Source organism: Annulohypoxylon maeteangense (genome assembly GCF_022496945.1).
Source record: "Annulohypoxylon maeteangense strain CBS 123835 unplaced genomic scaffold GGS22scaffold_23, whole genome shotgun sequence".
Taxonomy (NCBI): domain Eukaryota; kingdom Fungi; phylum Ascomycota; class Sordariomycetes; order Xylariales; family Hypoxylaceae; genus Annulohypoxylon; species Annulohypoxylon maeteangense.
In genome coordinates this window covers 919-21,294 of record NW_025953270.1, presented here as the reverse complement: position 1 = coordinate 21,294, position 20,376 = coordinate 919, and the positions used below count along the sequence as shown (strand labels likewise).

Genomic DNA, 20,376 nt, shown 5'->3' with positions numbered 1-20,376 from the left:
ACTTAGGCTGGAGATTCCTAGAGTGGGCAAGGTTGGTTGCTTACGTAATTTCTCTTGAGAGAAGCGCGTGGACCTGAAAAGTTTTAATCGTTTTGTAAGTATGAATATTTCACATAATTAAACTTAACGATTTTCAATCATGAAAAGGTCTTCGTTCTAATTTTAGCTTACTCATATTTGTATGAAGTAAGGATAGGTAATTTTCTTTAAATAAACAAACGCCGTGGAGGAACGCTTATGAGACTTTAAAAACACACGATCCCTGTTAAATTTATTTACAATTCCCCAAGTGCTTGATCAAAAGCGGCGACCAAAGTTGGAACTGTTGTAAGGATCAGCAAGATTGACTGTTAAAACATGACAGGTTTAACTTACTGTGCTTTTCTTCGAAGATAAGCATGGGCCGTAATCTAACCGTTTCCTTTCCACAGGTACCTACCAGAACTCCAAGTTTCTTCATAGCCTTCACGAGAGAACCGGCGTCCTTAGTATCAAAGGCGATATAGGTACTTTCTATGTGTTAACAAGATTTACCAACGAAATAGAATCCAATTTTTGGTCTTACCCCTTGCCTTTTCCGCGCAGGTTCTGCACGTAACCAGGATATTTCTGAGCGAGCTTCTCCATCTCAGCGTACAGCGCTTCCCCTACACGAGCCTTGTGTCTGTCAGCAAAGATTTCAGGCTTGCGTTAAGCTAACGTCACTTACACATTGTCCGACAAGGTCCTTATCGAGGATTTCTTGGATGATTGTCTTGCTCATAATGACACGAGCCGCATCTCCCATCCACCTATCGATTGTCAGAATCTTTTAGGGACAAGCTAGGCAACTGATATGGCTTACGTATTAAACTGTCTGTAAGCTTTGTCGGGAATCAACGCGCGATCTCCGAAAAAGTAGCCAGCAGTTTGGGCTTTCTTGGAGAAAGTGACGATATCAGGGGGCGATGCAAGATTCCAATGCTCATGAGCCCAAAACTTGCCAGTAGCTCCAAATCCTAAAGCGTGTTGGTATTCACGTAGTAAGCCGAAATATACTGAGGGTCTTACCTGTTTGAACCTCGTCCACGATCATAACGACACCGTGTTTCTTGGTAATATCCCGCAGGCCCTGAAAGAATGCCGGAGAGGCGTGGTTATCGCCACCTTCACTCTGAATGGGCTCAACAATGAGTGCCGCTACAGGGCAGTGCCTAATACAAATCAGTACTTATTCAATTAGCATCTTTAAGCAAAGACATACCAAGACCTGATTAGATCCTCGACTTCCTGCAAGCATCGCTTTTCCTCGGCATTGTTCTCGGCTTCGTACTTCTCTAGAGGGTACTTCAGGGCTGGGAAGGACGCTTGAGGCCAGTTGAAAGAAGGAATATCAAGTTTATGCACAGGCTTTGATCGCGTAGTCGATAGACTGCCAAAGCCACGTCCATGGAACGAGTTTCTGAAACTCATAACAGCAAGCTCAGGTGAGCCGGGCTTAGCGTTGTCAAGGCAGGATGTGATCTCCTCGCTAGTCCACTCTACGCCATCCCCGCGCTCCTTACGCCTGTAAAGCATGAAGGAGGCCTTATAGGCAAGCTCATTGGCTTCGGAGCCGGACTGAGCAGTGAAAATCTGGTCTAGACCCTTCGGCGCAATTTTAAGCAGCCCACCCTCGAGGATCTCTCCCCATACACGCGAAGGGAAGTTTCCAATCGCGGGACGGTTCACAAGAGCTGACAGCATCTCCGGAGACTGGGCAGCAGCAATGCTAGCGGGGTTGTTATACCCGATAGGAATAGATGCAATTTGCGAATACACGTCAAGGTAACGGTTCCCATCGACATCCACAATGCTGCGCAAGAACTGTTAGTCTGATTTGCCATAGTGATCCTGCAGCCTACATACTATGTGCCCTCGCTCTTGTCATAATCCACCACGAAATGGACGGCACGCGCGTCGAAGAAGGTGTCTAGCTTCTTTGCGCTGGCCCGGGACAGAGGTCCAGGGACCTCGGTCGAGACCGTATTGTCGAGAACACCAGGCATATTGGTCAAATATTCGGTAAGTATGAAGATTAGCTAGGTACTGTTTCTGGGTTGTAGATGCTTGGTATATCATTCCTATGAAAGAATCTGCTACGGTAAGAATTTTCGCCTTTTAACAGAGCCTCAAGAAGAAACCCCTTTCGTCCGCGTGGAACTTCCCGATTGAGTAAGGCTTTTGGGTCCACACAACCGGATCATCAGCCCGGTCGCGAAGCCGGCGTCGTTTGTTCTCGACTCGCAGCTTCATAGCTTAGCACATTTGCTAATCCACGTGTTTTTAAAAGAATTAGCAGATATTGGCATGGGGTTGAAATTGAACTACTGAAATGTGCGTGCAACTCGCACGCCGGTCCGGCAAAATTGGTGGATATCCTCTAGCAATGACCGGAAATGACCAGGGATGAGTAGATATTGCACTCTAACGAAAAGCATGAAGATGTCTTTCGGACGGCTTCTGTATATCATAGATTTGTCACGTCGATGTGTGCAGAGAGGGCAACAGGTCCAGCAGTTGGCTTCAGTTAACCCTCGAATATAGAGCGTATCTAGACATCTTCGCCTTCATCTTTTCCAATGGCGCCAACCTTGCAGGTAACTTTTACTTACGCGGGCATTGATTACTTTGGATCTATTATTAACTAGCATCATAGCTGAACGATCCTTCGCTGCTGAAAACATTGTGTTATGTCAATGGAAACTGGGTGGCCGCGCAGTCAGGGAAACTATTCTCTGTAGACAGCAAGTCAACCTGGTCCCTCTGAGCCTGGCACAATCAACTAATACTCACTTGTAGATCCCTCTACGCTGGCTGAAGTGGCAACGTGTCCTGAGTTTGATGGAAGAGACACTGAGTTAGCCATCGAGGCTGCTCATACTGCCTTCAAATCGTACAGGAAAACCCCGGCGCGTCAGAGGGCTCGTTTGTTGCGAAAATGGTACGATCTTATGATCGAAAAGAGCGAGGATTTAGCGACAATTATCACGGCTGAGAACGGCAAGCCTCTGGCCGACTCCAGAACCGAAGTCAACTATGCAGCATCGTTCTTTGAGTGGTTCTCGGAGGAAGCTCCGCGGATTTACGGCGACACAATCCAGGCAAGCAATCCGGCTTGTCGGCTGGTCACGGTTAAAGAACCCGTAGGTGTCTGTGGCCTTATTGCACCCTGGAACTTCCCGGCCGCCATGATCACTCGTAAGGCTGGTCCAGCCCTCGCGGCCGGCTGCACAGTGGTCATCAAAGCACCTGCTGAAGCCCCCTTGACCGCTCTTGCCCTGGCCGAGCTTGCCCACAGAGCTGGAATACCGCCCGGTGTTGTTAACGTCATTACCGCTCTGGGCAACACGGTCGAAGTAGGCCAGGTGTTGACCACGAACCCAACTATTAAGAAGGTCTCCTTCACGGGCTCGACTGGCGTCGGAAAACTGCTGATGAGCCAGTGCTCGTCCACTCTGAAAAAGCTCTCTTTCGAGCTGGGCGGCAACGCCCCATTCGTCGTCTTTGAAGATGCGAATCTCGACGCTGCCGTTCGTGGCCTCATCGCATCCAAGTTCCGCATCTCAGGACAGACATGCGTCTGTGCCAATCGCATCTTGGTGCATTCAGCTGTGTATGAAAAGTTCACGAAGATGGTGGTAGATGCTGTGAATGAGTTTGTCGTCGGCGACGGCTTCGCATCGAACACAACCCACGGTCCCCTGATTCATGGCCGCGCAGTCCAAAAAGTCGCGGACCACGTGCAGGACGCCGTGTCGAAGGGCGCCCGGGTTCTGCTTGGCGGCAAGCCTCTGAAGGATCTGGGGCCTAATTTCTTCGGCATCACAGTCCTTGCCGACATGAAACCTGGCATGAAGCTGTGCTGGGAAGAAACATTTGGCCCTGTTGCCGCGTTCTTCAAGTTCGATTCCGAAGAGGAAGCTATCACGCTGGCAAACGATTCCGACGTCGGGCTTGCAGGATACTTCTTCACCAAGGATGCGAGCCGCTGCTGGCGAATGGCCGAGGCTTTGGGAGTCGGCATGGTCGGTGTAAATATTGGTGAGTGGCATTTCCTATCTGTGTTTCAAGTCGTGCTAACAGATACATCACAGGGGCTATCAGCGACCCAGCTGCTCCGTTTGGCGGAGTAAAACAGAGCGGGTTTGGGAGGGAGGGCAGCAAATATGGTATTGATGAATTTACCATTATAAAGACGATCATGATTGGCATCGATGCATAGATTGTAATCTAGAGAGATATATAGCGTGCTGGGTAATGATTTTGACGCGAGCATCTGAGACCTAATCATTGTCTGTGTGGGGTGGAGTTTGTCATGTGGTCGCCCCACCTTTCTTACATCAGTACCCAATACAGTGTATGAATACTGTATTAATGCTGAGCCTAATAGTGATCTGCTCTAGTCGCTCCCTAGGTATTTAATATTTATAGTGGATGACTACCCAGGTGGTGATAGCTTAGGCAGCTTAGCTACCGACGTATTATACCTAAAGAAAACACCACGCGGTACAGAGTTTCTGAGATTCACACGGCTTTATTATTGATGTTCTCAACCTCCAGTCGCGACCTTCGTGCTTAGCTCTCACCGAGGAAAAACATCAATCAATCAACTATTCATCACCGTTTCAATTGGCCTATTCGTTCAGCATTAATAACTATGTACAACTATATCCACTACATAGACAGAATCAATGGTTCAGCAACTATCATGTATGGCGAGACTTGATCGCCAGGCAGATAGCCTCTGCCGTTTGCTTCGTATTCAGTGTACCTCCCATATCAGCGGTCACTTTGCCATCCTTGCACACACTCGCAATCGCATCCATGATGCTATCGGCTGCCGACTGCTCCCCAAGCCATGCGATCATGTCAGCGGCCGCCCAAATGGCGCCGATTGGGTTGGCGATGCCCTTGCCCATGATGTCGAACGCACTGCCATGCACTGGCTCAAACATCGATGGATTGGTCCTCGTAGGGTCCAGGTTCGCCGAAGCGGCGATACCGATGGATCCCGCCAGCGCTGCGGCCAAGTCTGACAATATATCAATATGCAGGTTTGTGCCCACCACGGTATCGATCGTCCACGGCTTCTGGACCATGCGGATGGTCATGGCATCTACCAGCTCCTTGTCCCAGCTCACATCGGGGAATTCAGCAGCCACTTCCGCCGCGATCTCGTCCCAGAGCACCAACCCGTGGCGCAGGGCGTTCGACTTGCTCACAACGGTCAGGTGCTTGCGCGGCCGCCTGCTCGCCGCCTCGAACGCGTGTCGCATGATGCGGCAGACCCCATGGCGTGTGTAGATGCTGGTCTCCGTCGCGACTTCCCACTCTCTCCCGCCATGCGAGCGACCACCATGTCCGGAATACTCGCCCTCGCTATTCTCGCGTACCAGGAGCCAATTCAAATGTGCAGGATCTGCTCCTTCGAGACGAGGCTTAGTGAAGCACCGGATCGGTCTCATATTAGCATATAGCTGCATGGGCCCTCTCATCTTCAGGAGGAGACCCCAGAGGGACTCATGGTCGGGGATGTCTGATGAACATTGTAAGTACACGAATAAACACGAACGAGGCTCTTTGCGCACATACCAGGTGCGCCGACTGCGCCGAAGAGAATGGCATCATATCCCTTCAAGGTATCTAAAAAATTCGGTGGAAGGTAATAGCCGCTCTTCTTGTAGAATGCGCTTCCCCAGGGAAGCTCAGCAACCTTGATTATGAAGCCTCCAGTGACCTCGGCGACTGTTTGAAGAACCTCAAGAGCGACTTCAACTACTTCTATACCAATCCCATCACCGGGGATTGCTGCAATACGATAGGTCTTGGTATAATTAGACATGATTGGCATAGAATACTGATTGACAGTACGAAAATATTTCTAAGGAGGACGAGTGCGGTACTGCCATTCTTGATATAGCTTATTTTCGAGAATGTGAATCACACAAGTTATCAGTATTCGCAGAGCGTATATACCTACCTAGACAGCAAAGAGATGGATAGCCATAGTTCCATCTATACTATGCACTGTCGCACAGCCGGGCGAGGCTACACGATGCCGAAGTTCGGATTGTGTACTCACCAAGATTTCATCCATCGACGCTCAGTTCTAGCTGGGCTATGCCAAGAGAGAGCTGAGCTGCTGAGATCACTTCAAGGAGCTCGGGTACATTCAGGAGCGACACTTGCACCTTGCCGGTCTACCGGTCCATGGTAGAAAGCCGGTCCGGTCAGCTATCTTAGACCATGTTTCTCGAGCCGCTATCTGGAGCTCACATTGCCGGTCCCACTCATGTACATATCCGGTCCACCACACCTAACCGTTTCGCGTTAGTAGTTATACCGAGTCACCTTGCTTCCCTGACAGTCCTATCTTCGACTATCTCGAAACCAATGCCTTCCCCAGGTGGAGAGGGTTACTAATTATTGTACTAAGTACAGTTGGTATCGAGAGCCGTTGGAGACCTACCTTATCAGCGCAGGGCCCTCGATAGTGACGAACACCTCCGAATAATGTCTTGGGTGGCCGTTGTATGTGATGCGGGGGTCTGCAATTCGCCCCGGTCGTAATCTAGGCAGATACCGATTGGCAAGTTGATAGACACGAGGGTCTTGATGTCGTTTGGCAGATAATTCAGGGATATCTACTAGGCAGATTATCAGATATCTGCGCCTGTACACAGCGCTATATTTCATGATAGAGCAGCAAAGATAACGTCGTTCCTGGTATAAAGAGAAGACAGCACCTGCGAGGGGTGCTCATTCACGCCACGCCTGTCGCAACAATCACGCTGATCCGTGACCGATCCGCAGCCCTATCTAGAAATATCTGTTGACATTCCCGACATGTCGGACATCAAGAAAGATGAGCCTGTTTCGCTGGCTGTCGTTTGTACAAACAACTACACGAAGGTCGTTCTGTCCGAAGAACAACTAGAGCTCGAGCGGGCACTGCAAAACTATGTGCCAGACACGGAGGCGGAAAAGCGACTGGTTCGCAAGTTGGATTGGTACATGATGCCAGCCCTCTGGTTCATGTACATTCTGGCCTACATCGACCGACAAAATATTGTGAGTTCTGAGTTCACCGGGGCCATGATAAGATAAAGCTCGAGAAAATGAAACTAATACCGTATCAATAGGGCAATGCCAAAGTTGCAGGCATGAATCATGACCTCGGTATCAACGATTCACGTATGTTTATACAAAATCTGTTGGTGTGTTATTTGGCAAGGCTGACACGGTACTAGAGTATGCTATGTTGGTTTCCATCTTCTTTATCGGATATTTGGTTTGTGAGGTTCCTTCAAACTTGATCCTCACGCGATCACGCCCTTCCTGGTATCTCCCGATCATCATGGTGCTCTGGGGCACGCTCTGTGCTCTCATGTCGGTAGTGAAGAACTATCAAGGTGGCCTGGCCATTCGTTTTTTTCTCGGCTGCATCGAAGCTGGGATGTTTCCCGGCGTCTTGTACGTGATGACATGTTGGTATAAGAAGCGTGAAGTCGGTAAGTAACTCTTCTCAGTCCTCCCTGTTTTAGCTGCATCATAGGGTATTGATATCCTTTAGGAAAGAGATTCTCGATCTTCTTCACAGCTTCTGTCTGCTCCGGCGCCGTGAGCGGGCTCTTAGCCGGCGCAATCACGGGACACATGGAAGGTGTAGCTGGGATCCGTGGATGGAGGTGGCTTTACCTCATCGAAGGCTGTTGTACCATATTTTTCGCCTTCTTCATGAAGTTCATCCTGCTCGACTTCCCCGAGACGACGAAGAGATTTAGTTTGGAAGAGCGCCAGTTGGCTGTCGTCCGCATGATCCACGATCGCAATACAAGCGCGGCCCGACACGGCATGAAGCTCACACACTGGCAGGCCGTGAAGGCAGCCCTGGCTGACCCACGGACTTACTTCTTCGTCGTCCTGTTCGTTATGGATCTCGGCTCCTGCACGATTTCCTATTTTATCCCTACCATCGTCACCGCCATGGGATACGCTTCAGTCACCGCACAGTACATGACGATTCCCATCTGGATGGTCGGCGCCGTATTCCTCGTCGTCATTTCGTGGACGGCCGATAAGACGAGAGATCGACGGTGGCACATCGCAGGGTGTCTTGGCCTCAGCTTCATCTGTACGATCGTCTGCGTCACCGTATCGAATGCGATTGTCCAGTACGTCATGCTGTGCTTCTATATAGCTGGTCTTTACACGGCTTTGCCACTGATCCTCAACTGGGCTTCGGAGGTGATAGCTCTGCCGGCGGAGAAGCGCGCCGTCGTCGTGGCCCTGACGAACTCTGTAGGCAACCTGTCCGCCGTATATGGCAGCCGGCTCTGGCCCACCAGCGACGGGCCTCAATTTGTCAAGGGGTTTGCCACCACAGGTGCTTTCACCGGTTTCGGCACGCTTCTGGCGATCTGCATTCCTATAATATTCAATTACTTACCGAAGGAGGGACGGACGAGGGCGGAGCTGGAAATATTGGCGCGCGATCAAGCAGTCCTCGAAGGCAGGGAACCACAGGCTGGCGAAATTTGAAGGACAACGGAAACGATGTAGGCTCCAGGGGGTGGCATGAGAAACGGGTGTTATGATGGTGTTCAATTCAACGATCATGAATGGCGCATTTATTCAGTACATGGATTGGATATGTACTCTTATTTCTTGGAGTTGTCCTTTGATTTACTATTTTACCGCCATTTCCAACTAGAGTTGATCATGCTTTGTGTCAGAGGTTCCGATTGGGGTTTATTTAATATGAACTCCAGTTCGGGGCATAAATACAGCTTTCTAAGACCTTGGACCGTTCTACGATTTTTGCTTTAACCCTAGTAATAAAACAAGACACCTCGTTACGAACCACCTAAGTATCTAAATGACAGTCCTGGAGTTTAGTATTTATCCTAGTTAGAAGTAAGCTTTAAAGGTGCACATAACTACCTAGTCCTTTTATTGTTAAAATATTTCTATATGATAACATTCATCGCTACGATCATTAGCGTAGAAAATAATTCTTATACGCCATTAGCGTAACCAGCCCCTCATCAATGAATCCGAATCCGCTTAAGCACCTACTAAATATATATAATAAGTACCTAGTTCCACGTGACAGTGGCGTACTAAAGCAAACCTAGGTACTAGTAGGCATCGGGCATAAGTTCCAAAGTTACCGGACTCCATTTTCGGAGCTTTCTACCCTTTTAAATGATTAAGGACTCAGCAGTCCAACTAGCGACGCGAGGAGCACTATCAACCCTACATCACCGTGACACTCACCTCTACAGAAGTAGACGTGTATTTGGAAGCATTCTGACCCTGCTGTTTCAGGACAGACCCTGATATACAGGGCCGAGCGAAACCCGGTGATTGAACACTACGGGCAGGTGGCTTTTGAACCTCGATGGACAGTGAGAACATTCAGAGACAAAAGCAACGCCGGGTGGCAGAAAGAGACCGCAAGCGGGCCATTAGAGCGTAAGACACAAACTATCCAATGATTCAAACTACCTACGTTACTGAGATATTTGCACCAAAAGCTGCGATAATTGCAGAAAGCAGAAAGAAAAGTGCGATGGAGGCGTCCCGTGCCGGAGATGTATGCGGCTGCACCAGCGATGTGAATTTATCCGGCCGCCGATCAGAGGAACCGAGGCCGGGTCGGACTTGACAGCTAGGTAGGATCCCTGGAACATCTCAAAAAGCGCCGGCTCTATAGACGGCTTCCCTCACTGACTGTCCGGAATAGAGATCCACCTTCCAAACCCCACGGCTCGATGGGACTTGAGCAACGACTCGGTTATATGGAGAAGATCTTGTCTCATTACACTGGTAATAGTAACCTAAATGCAGAGACTCTTCGGAACCTAGCGGAGTCAGTTGACCAGCAACAAAGTAGGCCTAGGCTACTTGATGTACAGTCGCATAGCTCTAGCTGTCTTGGAGTAGACGATGAAAGTTTCACCGTCAAGCCGCTCGAAAACAATATCACTCGTGAGTAGGAAGTACTAAGAACTCCCGACTATGTCCCAATATAGATCCTCTGACATATTGGGTGTAGATTACTCTGGGGAGTTCTCGCATTGGAATTTTTCTATGCGAATCAAGCAATGGATAGAGCAATGTGCACCTGATCCTGATAGGAATGTACGTATGGATCTTTCGTCAATTCCTTCTATCCACGGGTGTTAATTATCTCTACAGAATGTCACACAAGATCCAAGAATCAAGGAGTATTATCGCCCTGAGGAATTGCAGTCATCTTCCAATACGCTCACATCGCTGGCCTCACTTCCACCTCGCTACATAGCCACTTACCTCGTCGAGGCATTCTTCAAGCATGCCGAGACGAACTACTTCTACGTCGAACGGGGTTGGTTAATGGGCAAGCTCAACATGGCGTACGAAAACGCACAATCACTTTCTAGGCGCGATGTCGGAACCGTATGCATGCTGTTCATCATCCTGGCAATTGGCACTCAGTATGCGTACCTCGATTCTCAACACGACCGCAGCAGCGGTCTATCTGATTCTCATGATCCTTCTACTAGACCTAACCCCTTCTCAGAGGACTCTGTTGGCATCATGTTCTACCAGCAAGCGTGCCGGCTTGTGCCTGATGTCATCACTATCGCTTCACTAGAGAGCGTCCAGGCATGTCTCCTCATTGGTTTATACACTTTGCCACTTGATGCATCTGGGTTGTCATACATATATCTAAACTTAGCCGTCAAGTTGGCTATACAGAACGGAATGCATAGGAAGTACACCGGAGAAAAGTTGGAACCGGTTGCCCGCGAGACCAGGAATCGCGTGTGGTGGACCGCTTATACGATAGAGAAGTAAGGCCCTATCAAAACTCCTTGGTCATTAACATCATTTGTCTGACGAGTATTGCTAGGCGTGTTGGCATATTTCACGGCAGGCCAATCTCGATTTCGAGTTCAGATGTCGACGCGGAAATGCCCGTCGATTGTCCAGATATGTGGCCACTGAACCCACCGCTACACTACCCTCGTATGATGGCGACCTTATACTTGAACCAGATCTTGGGGACAATAGCTCACGAGATGTAAGCACGGGGACCTCCTAGCGGATCTGACCCTTGCGTTCATGTATGCTGATCACTTGGCCTAGATTCATCCTCAGAGCGCAGGCAAAAAACGAGATGCAGGAAGGACTAGCAAAACTAGTAGAGATCAAAGCCAAATTTCTCAGGTGGTGGGAGTCTCTTCCCGACGACGTATGCCAAAAAGATGCCACTATACATTCCTCTGTCTGCCGTGCTAATATGCACCTCAAACTCGAGTACTGCCTCGTTCGCATGTTCGCCGGTCGATCTTTCATCTTCCCAAAAGAGTCAACGAGAAATAACGCTGACGTCTCTACTTCGCCCGCGGATTCGGCACATCCTTCATCCACATCCGGTCGATCTAACCCAAGATCTATCCTCGTCGCCGATTGTGTTGATGCTGCCCTGACGATCATCGACACATGTCATCTCCTTCGAAACACCGTCGGGCTGGCACGCGCATCCTATACAGAGTTTAGCGCCTGTCGCGCCGCGCTCCTCGTAATCATCACCCAATGCCTGCAGAAGAAGACCGATCGACTGAGAAACTCCTTGCGCTATGGCATGGGAATGATAAAAGAAATGGCGACGGGAGGCAAATCTGCACGTGCAGAAGCATCGCTCATTGAGGCATTCGAGCGCGCCATAGCCAGACTGGACGCTACCGAAGATTCGCCCGGGGCTACTCCTGAGACCGACTATGCCCGGTTCAAACAGTGGGAGGAATTATGGAAAACTGATTCATCTGTCCAAGAGGGGGGCAACTTCTCCCTGAGTGCTTCTATGCCTTTGCCTCCACAACCATTCAACTTTTTGCAAGGCTTTACAAATACGGGAAAAAATGGCACCGGACCAGTCCAATCTGCGGCACCGACATTTAGCGCGGATGGAACCTTGTATGGCTTGCCGCAGCCCGCGGATGAGTTCGCTTCGTTATTGGAATATGGGTTTCGACAAGATTATAGTGCATTGAATCGCGGGATGGGGAACTTTTAAAAGATTTTGAACATGACAGGAGGTCCCCGTGCCGGGAACACACATCCCGAGCTCCAAACTTGCTAATTGGCTTAAAAAATCGCTTTAACCATCTCGAGTGCTGGAGTAGGTAAAAGTGTTCTCGGGGGCTTAAAGTGCTTGAAAAGATCTTCCTTTACCTTTTCGTACCTAGACGACGCTGCCCATTTGTGGATGTTGGCTAGGATGTTCCAAAACCGTTTGAAATGTTCGATCTCGGATATGACGAGACACGCGATTTTCTGCATGGTGTAATACCGTTCGACATTGGCTTTATGTATCGGATTGGCTGGTTCTGGGCTTGACCACATAACGTAGATATCCGCGATCTCATCGGTCATACCTACGCTGAAGATGACTTGTTCATGACCGAGCACACTTTCGGTTTGGCGCAGAGATGCTGCTGAACCGCCCATACATTGGTTTGCGGCATGCCATAGGTTGCCGCTCATTGGCTTGAACTCCACGGGAAGGTAAGGAAACATAAGCCCAGATTTATTACAATAGGTTGCTTTCAACTCATCCATTGGCGCTGTTGACTTAACACCAGGGAATGAATCGCACGTATATCCGTAGATGATATCAGGTACAGGCTTTGCAGGCCAAGATTGAATCGTTAAGGGGGTATCAGCCGTCTCAGTGGTGCCCGAGACCCTCATCAGCGACGACAAAGTGAATGGTTGACATCTGGTTTCATATAACCGTTCCATACCCATTTGCTCGACTGACAGAGGCTCGATGTATAAATACAGCTTCGTCTTGACCATTTCTTCGATATAAAATGTCTGAAGTTTATGCATTCGATTATACAAATTGATGCATTTGGTAGACAATATATGATCGGGTGGGCAAGTAGACAAGTCGCTTGGATCGCTTGCGACGTAGTCTTGATCTATGATATGTTCGACAATACTTTCGACCCAACTTGGAATGAGCGCATTAGTGGTCTTTCTATTTGTCCAGTTGGAAGAGGGTAGTAGATTGATTCCCTTTGGGTTGAGGACATCCGTTCGGTATTGGCTATCATTGGTGATATCGCTAGATTGCGTGGTTCGGACCGAGGCTGCTAGTTTTAAAGACGGAGCGGAAGGCATCTCGAGATAATGTCTTGCTGAGCTAGTGATAGATTCTAGGTCCGGTTGTTCATATGGGTTTCCAGGATTGTAGATAGATGCTGCCCACGACTTTACATGAGGGTCTTTGCGATGTTCGGGATCTTCGCGAGGATCAGAATCTTCAGGAGGTTCAGAATCTTCAGGAGGTTTAGAATCTTCGGGAGGTTTGGAATATTTGCGGCCACGAGGACGAAATCGAGGCTTTTTCGTGCGTGGATTTTGATGTTCGGACGGAGATTCGAGTTTACGTTTAATGTTAAATGACGAGGAACAGGATTTCGAGTATGTGGAGGTGTTTTGGAGAGGTTCAGGGGAGCCTCTACGAGCACGATATCGAGAAATCATTGCGAAAGATGGGGAGAAGGGGTTCAATACTATTAGGGAAATTGCATTATGGTTGTTGAAATAGAGGCAGGTTATGCCCAAGCTCCGAGGGTTATTATGTCGCAACGAAACGTTATCTCAGCGAGCTCAGACTACGACTTTATTCAACGCCACAGCGCCACAGGAAAAAAGATTCGTGCGAATGTACTTGTGGGGCTGGGCGCAGTGTCGAATAAAAATTTCCTGTTTACGCGCTGAGAGATTTGATTGGCTAAAAACTGCTGTGGATAAAAGGGTACCAAAGGTACAAAGGAAACCTAGTCTGAGCTAGCTGAGATAAGTCACGCGTATTTAAGTTGGCCATATTCTAAAATCTATCACTGCCCAGGAAAAATTCATCCCCGGTTAAACGATCGAACTCTTCACTCCGACCCTGGTACTCAAACGCATCACATGGATCGACAAGGGAACTGTCTTCCCACTCTGAGGATTGGTCCTCGTCGGTCCATGGTCTCTTCTTGCCTTTCTCGCCCTTCTCATCCTCGTCCCTAGATCTCCTCATCATCTGCCTGGGAGTGTTTTCTAGTTTACTATCGCCCGTTCGCGGCATAACGCATTCGTGAGGTCCTGGCCTCATTCTTTTCTCTTCATATTCGTCCGGGTCAAAACGGTAATGGTTCTTCGGATCCGGTATTTTCTTACGAACGAGCAAGTTGATGGAACTGTAAGTGTTCGCGTGTAAAATCGGGAACACTTGTGATTGGAAGAGGGACGACATGAAGCGAGCGTAGAGAAAATGAGGAGAAATGCCATAAAAACGATCATACGGTCGATTATGGTATTGTGCTACCACAGCCAGATTGGATTCGAATCCCTTCCCATGAGATTTGAGCACATGACAGTGCGGTACATAATGCTCCCGACCTTTTACCTTCTTAGGGAACGGAACCAGCACGCCGTCATCAAACAGACCATGGATTTGCGCTGCTATAGGGGAGGTGTTATTGTAGTGGCCCGAGTCAAGTCCGCAGTGGTTGACGTTGGTAGCATATTGGATCATCTTCTCTTGCGTTGCCCATTCTATATGATTTTTGGGGATTATATGCGCCATTTCCAACGAATGAATCTCCCCGGTAAGGCGACACGGTTCGAGGTGGCGGGTTGAGTTGTTCCTGCCACCCGGAGGATATTCCGAATACCTATGGTCTTCGAGGCCTGCCCACGGGCGTGGTAACTGCTTAGGGAAATGATAATGGTACATGTTGGGGTAAATGGCGTACTCCTCTATGGGAACATGCTGTTAGCATCAGGGGGTGGGATAATAATAATTAGCGACATACCTTTACCAGGCACGAAGAAGTAATAAGCTACGGCCTTTAGAATTCCGTTCGTTGGGATTTGAATAGGCTTCTTTTCCTCGTCGCTTACTAAGCTCAGGAATGGAAACTTTGGTGATTGAGTCGACGTTATCACTTTGACCTTCTTCTTCGCTTCCTTCTTCGCCTCCTTCTCCGCCTTATTTGTTTTACTTGGCAAAATGTTCGTTAGGGTCGACTTGATACCAGATGACGAATCTGTTGACGATGGACTAGCTGACGATGGATCTTCGATACCATCTTCCGGCAGCATCTCGACATCACAAAAACCGTTATCATCCCAACAGTTCCCGGCGATGGCAGTACATGAGTTATAAACGACATTATAACTAACACCCCCAAGGTCCGAGGCATTGAATTGCAGCATTGGGCCATATTCTGGATAGGCAGGGTGGTAAACGTAGAGGTTGGTGTTGATGCTATTTCCGAGGGCTCCAGTTGGAATGCTTGGTGGACATAAGGGTCTCCTGCTGTGTAGGATATGCTTAAAAGTATCTTTCGACGAACTATCCATAGTATACTAATAATAATAGATTCGACGATATAAGAAGAAAAAATTAAGATGGCAATGATGATAATAATAATGTATGCTTAAGGGATATTTAAAACGATGGTGAAAAAAGGAAATGTTACAATATTAAGTGGCAGAATGTTAGGCTCTGAAAAGAGTTGGCCTTAATGCAGGTACGGATCGGGGATCGGATCAGAGATCGGAAGAGGAGATCTCGGGTGTGTCCCGATACTAAAAGCTTCTATCCGATAAGTGTGCAAACGGGGAAGCACTTAACGTGTGTAACTTGAATTGCGCCCGAGCTCCGAAAGTTATGCCCGAGTTCCGAGGGTTATTATATCGTAACGAAACGTGAAGAAAATAAAACATTTATCGGGATTTCCGGGGTTTTTAATCGGGTTAATTTTCGAATTTTATTATTTTAATTATTTAAAAAATATTATTACGTTTAAATTTTATTTATTATTTATAAAATTATATTAAAAAATACGCGAATATTACGTAAATAATTAATAAAAAATAAATAAATAATTTTAATTTATTTAATTTATTTATTTTATTTAATTTTTTAACGCGTTATTAAATTTTAATAAAATTTTAAATTTATCCGCGTTTTTAATTAAATATATTTTTTAAAATATCGTAACGAAAAAAAAAAAATTTTAAAAATTATTTTTCGAATAAAAATATTATTATAAATAAAATATTTTTTATATAAATTTAATAAAAAAATATATTAATTAAATAATTTATTTTTTAAAATTATTTTTCCATTATATAATATTTTTAAAATAATTTTATTTTTATTAAATTATTAAAAAAAAAAATTTATTTAAATATAATAATAAATCGTAATTATTTTATCGAATAATATTAAAATTATTTTTAAATTAAAATTAAATTAATAAATAAAAAAGAAATATTTTTTAAATTATAATTATTTTAAATTATTTTTTAAATAATTTTATTTTTATTAAATTATTTTAATAATTATTATAATAAATTATTATTATATTATTTAATAATATTATTAATATTAAAATTATTTTTTAAATTATAATTAATTTAATTAATTTAATTAATTTAATTTATTTATTTTAATAAATACGTACGTATTTAATTTATATTAAATTATTAATTATAAATAAATTACGTAACGTAAATAATTTATAAATAATTTTATTTATAAAGTTACGTTTATTTTATTATTTATATATATTTCCGAACTTAAATTTTTTAATATTAATTTTTATTATTATTTTATTTTATCGTTTTAAAACGTAATTTTATTATTAATTTTAATTTTTTTAATATTAATTAATAATTAATTAAATTACGTTAATTAAAATATAAATAATAAAAAAAAACTTTAATATTAATAATAAAAAAAATAAATTTATACGATTTTAATTAATTTTATTAAAATTATAACGATTTTAAATTTATACGATTTTAACGATTTTCGTTAAAAATATATTATTTTTAAAATTATACGATTTTATCGATTTTTATTAAAAATATATCGTTTTTTAATTTAAATTAAAAATAATTAAAAATTTTTTAATTAAAATAAATAATAAATTACGAAATTATATTAATTCGCGATATATAAATCGAAGTTTTTTATAATATAATAAAATAATAAAATTATATAATTCGCGATATATTAATTAAATTTCATTATAATAAAATAATTACGATTTATTTTAATTAATTTATTATTAATAAAAATGTAAATATATTTAATTACGTTTATTACGTGTAAAAAAAAAACGAACTTATAAAATTTTAATAATTAAATAAATTCGATAAAACTTTATTTATATATAATTTAAAAATTCGCAAATATTATATACGATTCGAAAATTATATATATATATAATTTATTAAACTTTTTTTCGTATAAATTATTAAATTTTTATATAAATTAATAAATTTACGTATAAAATTAACTTTTTATTTTAATCGTAAAATACGATATAATTAATAATTAATTAAATAAAAAAGTTTATTAATAAAATTAATTAAAATTATAAAATATAAATTAAAATAAAAATTTAAATTAAATAATTAAATTAAAAAATAAAAAAATAAAAAAATTAAAAATAAAAAAAATTAATATTAAAAATAAATACGTTATAATAGAATATAAAAAAAAAAGTTTATTAATATTAAAATATTAATTATAAATAAATTACGTAACGTAAATAATTTATACGTAATTTTATTTATAAAATTACGTTTACTTCGTTATTTATATATATTTTCGAATTTAAGTTTTATAATATTAATTTTTATTATTATTTTATTTTATCATTTAAAAATATAATTTTATCATTAATTTTAATTCTTTTAACGATTTATTTAATGTATTTAATTTTAATAAATACGTATACGATTAATTAAATTAAATTAATTAATTCGATTTATTCGATTTATTTAAAACTTTATATTTAATTTTTTTACTTTTATTTTAACGATATTTTCATTATTTTTAATATTTAATAAAATATTTATCGTTTTCGTTATTTTATTTATTTATTTATTTATTTATTTATTTATTTATAAATCGATTTATTTAATTATAAATTAATTTATTTTTAAATTAATTTAAATACGTACGTATAATATATTTATTTTTAATATACGTTTTAATTAATTTATTAACTTTTAAATCGATTTATTTACTTTTAAATTAACGTACGTATTAATATATTTTTAATATACGTTTAAATAAATTTATTAATTTAATTATTTATAAATGAATTTATTTTTAAATTTATTTAAAAACGTACGTATAAATTTATTTATTAAATAATTTTAAAATTAAATTATTAATTTAATTATAAATAAATTTACTTATTTTCGAATCGATTTAAATACGTACGTATAAATTTATTTATAAAAAAACTTTAAAATTAAATTATTAATTTAATTATTTTCGATCGCGAAAATAATTTTAAACTTTATAAAAACATTACATGTATAAAATCGATAAAAATTAAAAAAAATTATTCCGCGATTTAAAATGGTTTTTTTTAATTTTTATCGATTTTATACATGTAATATTTTTATAAAGTTTAAAATTATTTTCGCGATTTAAAAGTTACCGTTACGGTAATAAAAATATCGTTAAAATAAAAATAAAAAAATTAAATATAAAACTTAAATTTTAATTATTTATTAAAATAAACCGAATTAATCGAATTAAATAAATTAAATAAATTAAATAAATTAATTATAATTTAAAGAATAATTTTATATTATTTATTAATTTTATTTTAATTTAAAAAATAATTTTAATATTATTCGATAAAATAATAACAATTTATAAAATTAATTTAATACTAAAAAATAATTATTTAAATAATTTAATAAAAATAAAATTATTTTAAAAATATAATAATAAAAAAAATAATTTTAAAAAATAAATTATTTTATTAAAATATTTTTTCATTAAATTTATATAAAAAAGTATTTACGTTTAATTAAAATATTTTTATACGAAAAATAATTTTCAAAACTTTTTTTTTTCGTTATAATAAATAATAATTTTTTAAAAAATTAAATATCGGTTAAAAATTAATAACGTATAAATAAAATAATCGAAAAATAAAAAAAATATATAAAATTATTAAAAATATTATTTACGATTAAACTTTTTTTAAACGAAATATTCGGTGTTTTTACCGGTGTATTTTATTTAATTTAAATTAATATCGGTTTTTTAAAAAAATAAAAACTTTAAAAACGTAATTTTTTAAAAAATATTATAATTTTAATATAATATTTTTCGAAAAATCGAAAGTCGCGTTTTATAAAAATATTAACATAATAATTATTAATAATTTATTTTAAAATACGAATTAAAAAATTAAATATTAAACTTTTACGCGTAATAAAAATAAACGAAAATAAAAACTTTTATAAATATATTATTAATTAATTTTAATATTTTCGTATAAATTTAAATAAAAATATAATAATTTAAACTTTAAAAATAATAAATTATACGTAAATTATAAAAACGCAAATAATTAAATAATTATTATTTAATTTTAAGATTAAATTTAAAAAATTTAATCGAAAAAAAGATATTTATAATTTATATAATTATACATTCGTACTTTTTTTAAAAATTAAAAAGATAAAAAAAGACATTATAATATGTAAATATAATATATAAAAATAAATATTAAAATTTTAATAATTAACTTTTTTTATTATATCGAAATAAAATTTAATAAACGTTAAATTATTTATTTATTAATAAAAAACGTAAATTAAGTTTAAATCGTCGTAAAATAAATTAATTTTATTTTATTAATAATTTTATCGTAATAATAATTTAATTTAATACGAAAAAAACCGTTAATTTAAATAATTAATTTTTACGGTTATTTAACCGAATAATATCGTAACGTTATTATTTATTAAATAATAATTAAACGTTTTTAAATTAAAATTTATATTAAAACGTAATAATATTTTTTATACGTTATAAACGAATATAAATAAACTTCGGCTTTACATTTTAATTAACGAATAATTTATCGAACCGAAAACGGTTTAATAATATTTCGTATATTATAATTTTAACACGCGTGGGATTAAATTTTTTATAAATAACTTAATTATATAAAAAAGTTTTATAAATAATAAAATAATTTTATTATTATAATTTATTAAAAGTAAACTTTTTTTTACTTAAATTTCTTATATTACGCCTAACGTTTCGTTAAGCTTCTAAGAGATTCAGTTATAAAGTTAACTATAGGTTAAATTATAGCATATTACCTGTTTTTCGTTAACATAGATCTTTCTTTTTTTTAAAGGTTCTAGTACAGGGTAGCCGTTTCCGGACTTGTGCCGCCTTCTGACATCCTCATTCTTTTTTCCGCACGGTAGGCGGTGTTGCCCGGATCGAGAGAAGCTACCCTGCAA

At 40.1% G+C, this 20,376-nt stretch overlaps 7 protein-coding genes across 7 annotated transcripts; 3 read left to right on the top strand and 4 right to left on the bottom strand.

Moving 5' to 3' along the window:
* Positions 1 to 275: 275 nt before the first annotated feature.
* GGS22DRAFT_197308 (4-aminobutyrate aminotransferase) lies at positions 276 to 2,279 on the bottom strand (the record flags this gene model as incomplete). The annotated part of the gene is made up of 8 exons (XM_047965965.1): positions 1,888 to 2,279; positions 1,244 to 1,834; positions 1,051 to 1,193; positions 845 to 998; positions 710 to 791; positions 566 to 657; positions 376 to 509; positions 276 to 322 (listed from the first exon to the last, which is right to left on the bottom strand). The coding sequence occupies exons 1-8, from the start codon at positions 2,025 to 2,027 to the stop codon at positions 276 to 278; spliced, it is 1,383 nt and encodes a 460-aa protein (XP_047814558.1). The 5' UTR covers positions 2,028 to 2,279.
* A 32-nt stretch (positions 2,280 to 2,311) lies between these two features.
* On the top strand, positions 2,312 to 4,269 carry GGS22DRAFT_174048 (succinate-semialdehyde dehydrogenase). The gene is made up of 2 exons (XM_047963023.1): positions 2,312 to 4,062; positions 4,116 to 4,269. The coding sequence occupies exons 1-2, from the start codon at positions 2,973 to 2,975 to the stop codon at positions 4,241 to 4,243; spliced, it is 1,218 nt and encodes a 405-aa protein (XP_047814557.1). The 5' UTR covers positions 2,312 to 2,972; the 3' UTR covers positions 4,244 to 4,269.
* Positions 4,270 to 4,727: 458 nt separating this feature from the next.
* GGS22DRAFT_182046 (putative tartrate dehydrogenase) lies at positions 4,728 to 5,863 on the bottom strand (the record flags this gene model as incomplete). Its single annotated transcript, XM_047963922.1, has 2 exons — positions 4,728 to 5,557; positions 5,614 to 5,863. The coding sequence occupies 2 exons, from the start codon at positions 5,861 to 5,863 to the stop codon at positions 4,728 to 4,730; spliced, it is 1,080 nt and encodes a 359-aa protein (XP_047814556.1).
* A 690-nt stretch (positions 5,864 to 6,553) lies between these two features.
* On the top strand, positions 6,554 to 8,669 carry GGS22DRAFT_79215 (allantoate permease). Its single transcript, XM_047968111.1, has 4 exons — positions 6,554 to 7,092; positions 7,164 to 7,215; positions 7,272 to 7,532; positions 7,595 to 8,669. Exons 1-4 carry the CDS (start codon positions 6,868 to 6,870, stop codon positions 8,560 to 8,562), a joined length of 1,506 nt encoding a protein of 501 aa, XP_047814555.1. The 5' UTR covers positions 6,554 to 6,867; the 3' UTR covers positions 8,563 to 8,669.
* Positions 8,670 to 9,236: 567 nt separating this feature from the next.
* On the top strand, positions 9,237 to 12,103 carry GGS22DRAFT_174042 (fungal-specific transcription factor domain-containing protein). Its single transcript, XM_047963022.1, has 7 exons — positions 9,237 to 9,498; positions 9,561 to 9,698; positions 9,770 to 10,014; positions 10,082 to 10,167; positions 10,225 to 10,862; positions 10,922 to 11,092; positions 11,158 to 12,103. Exons 1-7 carry the CDS (start codon positions 9,425 to 9,427, stop codon positions 12,086 to 12,088), a joined length of 2,283 nt encoding a protein of 760 aa, XP_047814554.1. The 5' UTR covers positions 9,237 to 9,424; the 3' UTR covers positions 12,089 to 12,103.
* Positions 12,104 to 13,668, bottom strand: GGS22DRAFT_174040 (uncharacterized protein). Its single transcript, XM_047963021.1, has one exon. The coding sequence runs from the start codon at positions 13,564 to 13,566 to the stop codon at positions 12,160 to 12,162; it is 1,407 nt and encodes a 468-aa protein (XP_047814553.1). The 5' UTR covers positions 13,567 to 13,668; the 3' UTR covers positions 12,104 to 12,159.
* On the bottom strand, positions 13,665 to 15,525 carry GGS22DRAFT_174038 (uncharacterized protein). Its single transcript, XM_047963020.1, has 2 exons — positions 14,886 to 15,525; positions 13,665 to 14,829 (listed from the first exon to the last, which is right to left on the bottom strand). Exons 1-2 carry the CDS (start codon positions 15,433 to 15,435, stop codon positions 13,913 to 13,915), a joined length of 1,467 nt encoding a protein of 488 aa, XP_047814552.1. The 5' UTR covers positions 15,436 to 15,525; the 3' UTR covers positions 13,665 to 13,912.
* Between the last annotated feature and the right edge of the window lie 4,851 nt (positions 15,526 to 20,376).

Coding starts and splice junctions, on each gene's coding strand:
- GGS22DRAFT_174048 (XM_047963023.1), top strand. CDS start 2,973: ATGATCGAAAAGAGCGAGGATTTAGCGACAATTATCACGGCTGAGAAC. Junction 4,063..4,115: donor CATGGTCGGTGTAAATATTG/GTGAGTGGCATT, acceptor GATACATCACAG/GGGCTATCAGCGACCCAGCT.
- GGS22DRAFT_79215 (XM_047968111.1), top strand. CDS start 6,868: ATGTCGGACATCAAGAAAGATGAGCCTGTTTCGCTGGCTGTCGTTTGT. Junction 7,093..7,163: donor ACATCGACCGACAAAATATT/GTGAGTTCTGAG, acceptor CCGTATCAATAG/GGCAATGCCAAAGTTGCAGG. Junction 7,533..7,594: donor GTATAAGAAGCGTGAAGTCG/GTAAGTAACTCT, acceptor GATATCCTTTAG/GAAAGAGATTCTCGATCTTC.
- GGS22DRAFT_174042 (XM_047963022.1), top strand. CDS start 9,425: ATGGACAGTGAGAACATTCAGAGACAAAAGCAACGCCGGGTGGCAGAA. Junction 9,699..9,769: donor GGGTCGGACTTGACAGCTAG/GTAGGATCCCTG, acceptor TGTCCGGAATAG/AGATCCACCTTCCAAACCCC. Junction 10,168..10,224: donor CACCTGATCCTGATAGGAAT/GTACGTATGGAT, acceptor TTATCTCTACAG/AATGTCACACAAGATCCAAG.
- GGS22DRAFT_174040 (XM_047963021.1), bottom strand. CDS start 13,566: ATGATTTCTCGATATCGTGCTCGTAGAGGCTCCCCTGAACCTCTCCAA.
- GGS22DRAFT_174038 (XM_047963020.1), bottom strand. CDS start 15,435: ATGGATAGTTCGTCGAAAGATACTTTTAAGCATATCCTACACAGCAGG. Junction 14,830..14,885: donor CTTCTTCGTGCCTGGTAAAG/GTATGTCGCTAA, acceptor ATGTTCCCATAG/AGGAGTACGCCATTTACCCC.